Genomic DNA, 7831 nt, shown 5'->3' with positions numbered 1-7831 from the left:
TTGTGACTGTTTAATTGTGAATTCCCTTTTTCCTAATGCAATCTTGAACATTTGAATGTGCTTAGTACAAAGAAACAACCGGGAAGCTGATCATTCAATAAATAAACTTCTGCTGTTTTGCAACCGACATAAGGAACCAAACAGTCATGTTTTTCATAACGAAGGCATTGGTTAGCTGGTTGCTGATATTAAAGTTTTTTGCCAGACCCAGGGGGTCAGGCCTACATGAGGCTTTGTCTGTCCCTCTTTTCCTCCCGGTTCAACGTTTTTCCTCCCGGTTCCCTCTTTGTCTGTCCCTCTTTTCCTCCCGGTTCAACGTTTTTCCTCCCGGTCCCTCTTTTCGATTGGCCAAGCTTAGCGTGACGTAGTGATCTGATCTTCAGATTTCAACTTATAAAGTGGTTTGTAGGTGTGTTACGTACTAGGAATTTATTCTGGGTCTGGCAGAACCAGGTCTCCTGGTCTTTTTGCCAGACCCAAGGGGTCGGACTTACATGAGGCTTTGTACCTGTTTCGTCCATACATGGGCATGGTCACTTTGTCCTCCGGCCCCAGCCAAAAAAAATTATGTCCCCCCAAAAAGGTCTGTCCATACATGGGCATAGAACATGGTCCATACATGGGCATGGTCACTTAATTAATTAAGCTTTACAGCCCCCTTTACAGCCCCAGCCAAAAAAGTCTGTCCCCCTTTCGTCACGAACTATTCATGACATCATTATTATGTCACAAGTATGTAATTAAGTAAAGCTCATCAACCACTGTACTCTCCATTCTGGGCATAGACACTGGCTGACACGTCATGTGAAGTCTGGGTCTGGCAGAACCAGGTCTCCTGGTCTTTTATGTTTTTATTTATTTATGTAATTGCCAGACCCAGGGGGTCGGCCTACATGAGGCTTTGTCGGTCTGTCCCTCTTTTCCTCCCGGTCAACGTTTTTCCTCCCGGTCTGTCCCTCTTTTTGATTGGCTAAGCTTAGCGTGACGTAGTGCTCTGATCTTCAGATTTCAACCACTAGGGGTCTGGCAGTGCTCCGAGGAGCACTTTTTCTAGTTTCAACTAGCCCCTAGTAATTCATTATTAATGAAAGGCGAGTGAGCAGGTCCCATCTGCCACGATCATGCTCATCTCATACACATGCCCACTGGTGCTAGAGTTGGAACAAAATTATTTATAATGCACTGGGAGAGATGGTTTGAATGGGCTGATAATAAAGATATTTTGTTCTGGCCTAGCTCTTCTGTGAGGCTATAAGGAGTGTGACAGGTTGGTACCACCAACTATTGTACTCATGCCTAACTAATTTAACCATCAAGGTGTCTATATGGATGCACATGATCTACAGTATCCTAGCTACTGTTAACACCTTTGCCTGCACAGACACTAAAGTAATATCAATCTATTCATGCCACTTACACCACTCTCCTGGTGACACTCAGGTAGAGCCAACTTCAACTTCATAGAATCTCATGTAATTACACTAATCTCTGCTCCTGTCAAGTTTGCAACTACTTTGCATACGTGGAACCTGAGCATATAATGAATAAAACTATAAATCTATCTTGATAGAAACATGTAGTAGGCAAAACTCTTCCAGAACCACACAGGTCTCAGAATTATCAAGTGACTGCCAAGGTAAATAGAGATGACAGTAGCCTCAGTATTTCCCAGAGTAATCCTCAATATTAAACATTTTTATTGTTTAGTTCTTGATATGTCAGTCCTATCCATTTCCTCACTCAACTGTGTTTCTCTCAATGTGATCTCCAGAGCTACACAGTGTTGATCATAGATATAGAAACCTAGATACCTCATTGGCCTCTGCAGTTCGTTGGAGCGACCTGTTTCGTATGGTGGCCGCCATATTTCCGGGGGGAACGGGCACTGGCCCATCACAGCGCGTTAACTACTGGCCAATCACAGCACGTCTTTTCCAGGACTTGTCAGAATATAGTCGTCCCGCCCCCACCTGCCTCTGATTGGCCTACGGAACGCCCCCTTCTGTGACACACTCAGAAGTTTCCAGCTGGCCCCCCGGAAGCGGAAGGGTGCCCGCCATACATGACGCCTCAGAGCCAGAGGAGGCGTCTACCTTTATATGTCTATGGTGTTGATACTGTGGCTCAGGTGGCTCAGCCCAAGTGCATTGTGGTAGTTTGCCGAGACAGCCGGAGGGGAAGGTGAGGACGGCCGTGGCGTTGAAGACACAACGGAGATGGAATGGACAAGGCAGGGATCTCTCCTCGCACACAACTAGAGCCTGAGCAATGTAGCTGTAGTCTCGCTGGAATTTTTGGAATTCTCTCTCAGTCAAGATTCCCTGTATGCCAGAGAAGCTGTTTCCAATGATGGTTAACTGAGGCAGAGTTTCAATACTCCAGTTCTTCCATAGCAGGTTGTTGTAAAGGTGTCTCCCACAGTGCATCATGTAGAAGAGGGTGCGTTTAGTCGCCAACCACTTCCCTTCCTCATTCTCTGTGATGATGGTTAAACCCAGCTCTCTTAAGACATTCCTCTCCCCTGAGGAGAACACAGGGTCATAGACAAAGCAGTCCTTTAATGGTATCTGGAGGGTGTCAAGAAGTAGTAGCAACATGACGAGCTGATGGCGAGCTGAATCACAGGATGAGAAGGAGCCCAGACCATCATCCGCTCAGGCATCTCAGAGGCCAGAGTCGTTCCAGTCCCTGAGGGTTTGGAGAGCTCTGTTGGTCCTGACACTGTCAGTCGTTCTTTCCATTGTTGCCAAACTTCCTCACATCAAGAGACTGTTTCTCTAATCTGATGAATAGCTTTGCCCATGTCCAGCTTAGCCTGGTATGCTGAGGCCGTCCATGGCAGCTGAGGTCTACGTGCAGCTCTCTGCATGTTAGAAAGTGTAAGGTTATATTACAAACTAAGTTATGTTTCAAAGAAGTATAATACCTTCTCAATGTATCAGTCAGCTATGACGTCAGTACTGTGACATCAGGCATGTCCTTATATGGGCATATTTGGCCAGACACACGCACAGACAAACAGACAGACATTCTTGTCTGTTTCTAAACAAGACCAGGAGACCTGGTTCTGCCAGACCCGGAATAAGTACTAAGATCAGAGCACTACGTCACGGCTAAGCCGGACTTCACATGACGTGTCAGCCTGCGTCTATGCCCATGTATGGACGAAAGGGGGACAGACTTTTATAACCCGGACTTCACATGACGTGTCAGCCTGTGTATGCCCATATATGGACGAAAGGGGGACAGACTTTTATGGCTGAGGCCTAAGGGCAAAGGGGGCATGCCCATGTATGGAGAAAACAGGTACAAAACATGCCCATGTATGGACGGAAGGGGGACAGACTTTTATGGCTGGGGCCTAAGGGCAAAGGGGGCATGCCCATGTATGGAGAAAACTGGTACAAAGCCTCATGTAGGCCGACCCCTTGGGTCTGGCAAAGAAAGTGCCAGATGCGGAGGACACCCTGACGCCAATACCCAGAGATAATTATATAAATAAATACACAAATAACTCCACCTATGCTTGTCTCCTCTTTCTATAGATCAATTATTTGTTTACTAACATTGAGACTGGACACACAGGTGACTGTTTCACGCAATCAATTCCCAGCCTGTTGTTTCGGGGTGCGCTGGTTTCAGCACACCCCAACCCCCTCTTGTGTGCTGGCTAGTGAGGCGCGTCCTAGCGAGACCTGACAGAATGGGTTTCATTGCGAGCATACTGGTTGCACGCATACTGGTTCTTATCAGTGTGACGTCGTCTGTTAAGGGGTCTATCCCAACTAGTGTTGGGCTGTAACGTGTTACTATTAGACACGTTACTGTAATAATAATACTTTTCCTAGCTATGAGAAATACTGAAATGTTATAGTAATTAGATAAATAATAATAATATTTAATTACTATAACATTTCAATAAAAATATTACAGCTTAAACCCCAAACAGTTACTTGTTACAATTCTCCATTGGTGGAACTGCGGGTCAAAAACGTAGCCTGCGCGTTGTGTGATTAGCATGTGGTTGACACTGATCCCAACTCTTTTGCTCGTTAATACAATGACTAACCTTGTCTATTTTCAAATAGATGTCGCTTTTATAGACCAAATGAATCAAATACATAAAATGCTAAAGCCTTAAAGCCAGAGCACTTCACTATGTAAATCAGATTGTTTGGAACTTTACAGTTTCATGGTCCCTCAGTTAGTAGTCTTCCTTTGCCAGACAACTATTCCAGGAGGCGGGACATCCGCTTTACTCCCAGATTGTTTTCCATTGCACAAACTGTATATGATGGAACTTAGAGCTCGTCGGGTTAGGCATGTAACCCGAAATACCCGGGTTCCGACCCGTACCCGGCTTACATTAAATAAACACTTTATTGACATTTGCAGAAGAATAAAAAATATATTCTCTGCCATTGTGGAGAGCCCAATGCTATTACCTCCTCACACAAAAGGAAATCAAGATTTTATTTGTGTCAATCAGAGCACGTGGTGGAACAGTTCAACTGCAAGACAATTCACATCTACAAGCAAAGGTCTTCTGGTTAAGCAACAAGTGAAGACAGGAACAGTTAATTGTCTCCTCTGAGACTAAACCAATATCTTGGAGGCAACACCTGCACATGGGTTTGACCTAAGAACTAACAGTATATCATGATCAGTTTGACCATGATTACCAACCAACAATGATTACCCAAATGTTGATTCTGTCTCAGAGTTCAAGGAGGCTGCAATCAGCTACATTGCTGGCTTTGAGGCCAAGAAGATCAAAATATGAATGTATGCCCCGCTGTGAAACACTGAAATCTGATTCCACTGTGCATCCCTATCTCCTCTTGAAGATTCGCGGAGGTTTGCAGTAACCGTCACTGGTAATAATAAATAAATAATAAAGTGTGCACAGGATCAGAGCGTTGCTTTCAAAGAATTTAGAGAGCAACCTTTGGTAAGCTTCCCCAGGGACATGGCTTAACATCAGCCATTGTCAATCAAGTACTGAGGTGCTGATAAGACATTGTTCCCAGAGCTGCACAATCACATGTTTGAAATAACCGTTGAAGACCGCTTTGTACTTGCCTTGGTGATGGCATCCACCATCTGCTGCAAAATTAGAAGGTAACAAAATAACTTGTTAGACATAAATTCACCAAGTTGGTTCATTTCCACCACCAAGTAGCTACAGGCATGCATTGAGAAGATTGTAAAGGAAAAAGAAATATGAATTAAATTAATTAATTAATTATAATAGTCCCATAGGCCCACAGTCTACGTGGAGGTGAAGTCCACCTGCAAACCCTACAACATATCTGACAAGAATGAAGGCTTCTATCTCTCCGCAAATAAGCACAACTGGGCCTGGAAGAGAGAGCTAAACACATCTATTTCTGAGTAACACTAGTGATTAGGCTCAAGTCAAGAGAGTAACAATCCATCATGGCAGACAATCAAACATAATTGCAGGTCAAGGTTTTAATCACAGGTTAAGGTTTTAATCCACACTTTGTTAAGCAATGCTTAAAATTAAGTGGTGCAACACTACTCAAATTAAATAAAATGTGTTCAACAAAGCCTTGATTAGTCCTAAACTATGCTTAACTCATTCACTGCCAGAGTAAATAAATACAAAAATCAGCCACTGCCAGCGTTTTGGAGCATTTTTACTAACCTTTCAAGAGCCACAGAATATTTCGCTCCAGGACGATCGACACACACAATGAGTGTCGCAAAAGACGGAGTGTCTCTGCTGCCATCGGAGGAAAAAAAAAGTGACTCTCCGTTCTTTAGTTATTGGCTGTTGAATATAGCTTGTTCTCGCCAAGAACCCTGAAAAAAAACAAGAAAGCAGAGAATCCTTTAACATTAGATTGGACGGGGCTGGGTTTGTTGTGATCACGTTATTTCCGAGTATACTCTACTCCGGAAGTCATAGGATCACTCATAGGTTGGCGAAGAGCGCCATCTAGCGTAAACACTGAAAACACAAAAACACGCTTTGGAAAAAAAACACATCAAACACATCATTGGCAGTGAATGAGTTCATGTAATTCTTAAATTTGGATTTTTACCAGGTGCTCGAAGAGCGCCTGAGTCTACAAACAGTCAGACTAATCATCATCATTCGACACCAAGTTGACACCAAGTCGCCACCTATTCATCATTGGCTGTCATGGCTGTCCTTCACTCCTTTAAGCCAATGGGGAGACGGCCCGTCCTCCGCAGTAACCGCCCTCCGCTCCCCTCATTCACACTGCAACAGTTGCAGACAGTGCAAGTTGCACTACTGCTGCCTCAGGGAACAAAGTTAGCCTAAATGCTAGCGTGCTTCATTAGACCTAGTTTGGCTATTAAGTTATTACTTGGCCATGTTCACACTGACTTCAATCTTCGCTATTGTTGGGAAGACCCGTGTGGTAAACATGTTACCACCACTTATATAAAAAACATTATTAGCGTTTACCGTCGCGTTCAATGTTGCCAGGTTTGGCGTGAAACAAGCAATCCGAAAAACAAGTAATCAGGTCTATGAAAACAATCACACACACACACACACACACACACACACACACACACACACACACACACACACACACACACACACACACACACACACACACACACACACACACACACACACACACACAGCACCTGGTAGAATATGACTTTTGTCATTTCGTTCTTGTTAAATGTAGGGTAGATATTTAGTAAACAGTGCAAACAGTGAATGGAAAAAAAGAGTACCTTCCATACAGCACAAAACTGAGGAAAGGGAGTTATGTATTCAATAAACCATACTGTAAGTCAGCAGCAATCAGCATCAAAATGATTGTTTTAAGGCATTTGAATAGCTGCTATCACCCCACAGGAGTGTGTAGGCAATGCAGCTGCATGTTGGCAGATGATACTACACATTTAATGTTACCAGTTTCACTTTCAAAACTGTGGATTGTGGAAGTTAAATGGTAGATTTGTGGATAGGACTCCATATGAACAGACTTGTTATATCAACAAAATGCATCGCATTCTGTTTGTGTGACATGCATGATGCAAAGGTTTTGTAAGTGAAACTGGTCAAAGTCACTGGCCACCTACTGTATAGCAAAAAAACTAACAGGAGTTGACCTAACATGCTTTCAGATCGAGGATGAGCAAACAAAAAAACATTGACATAAACATTCTACTATTAACAAAACAGAACTTAATTCATAAAAAAAAGAATACTGTGCAAGACAAGCAAAACTCGCAGTCAAATTCATTTGAAATGGAATCAACCAATGGACACAAGACTTCACGCAAAAATCAACTAAGCAACAACAGCATTTGTATGTGTGTGTTTTTTACCTGGATTGAAGTTATTTTGGCATCAGAATATAGTTTTGACCCCCCCCCCCCCGCCCCTCCCCCCGTTAGCCACGCAAAAAATGTATATATGACTACCATTTTCCAAAATGGCTGTGTGTGTGTGTGTGTGTGTGTGTGTGTGTGTGTGTGTGTGTGTGTGTGTGTGTGTGTGTGTGTGTGTGTGTGTGTGTGTGTGTGTGTGTGTGTTGTGTACGCGGCTACGCGCGTGTGTGCGCTCGCTCGTGTACTACTAAAATCCTCACAAGGAAAGACCAAATTTTTACTATGACCATTTATGCCAAAAAAGAGAGCTAAGGTTACAATTAGTAAAATAGAATGACCCATTTAGGGGTTAGCTTCAGGGATCAGTGTTTAGTGTTGGGGTTAATGTTAAAATGGCAACAACAAAAAAGGTACAAAATTGCATTTTTAACAAACAATGGCTTTTGAGGTCCCCATGGTGTGTGCGTGTGTGTGTGTGTGTGTG

The 7831-nt window shown here is 43.4% G+C and overlaps 1 protein-coding gene across 1 annotated transcript; it reads right to left on the bottom strand.

Annotated features, from left to right (window-relative positions):
- Positions 1-1125: 1125 nt before the first annotated feature.
- LOC308089314 (SRR1-like protein) lies at positions 1126-2869 on the bottom strand (the record flags this gene model as incomplete). The annotated part of the gene is made up of 3 exons (XM_080433976.1): positions 1126-1151; positions 2063-2653; positions 2800-2869. 3 exons carry the CDS (start codon positions 2867-2869, stop codon positions 1126-1128), a joined length of 687 nt encoding a protein of 228 aa, XP_080290102.1.
- Between the last annotated feature and the right edge of the window lie 4962 nt (positions 2870-7831).

This window comes from Gymnoscopelus braueri, assembly GCF_963280865.1.
Source record: "Gymnoscopelus braueri genome assembly, chromosome: 1".
In the NCBI taxonomy this organism is placed as follows: domain Eukaryota; kingdom Metazoa; phylum Chordata; class Actinopteri; order Myctophiformes; family Myctophidae; genus Gymnoscopelus; species Gymnoscopelus braueri.
The sequence above is the reverse complement of the archived record's forward strand: the minus strand, read 5'-3'. Positions and strand labels throughout refer to the sequence as shown.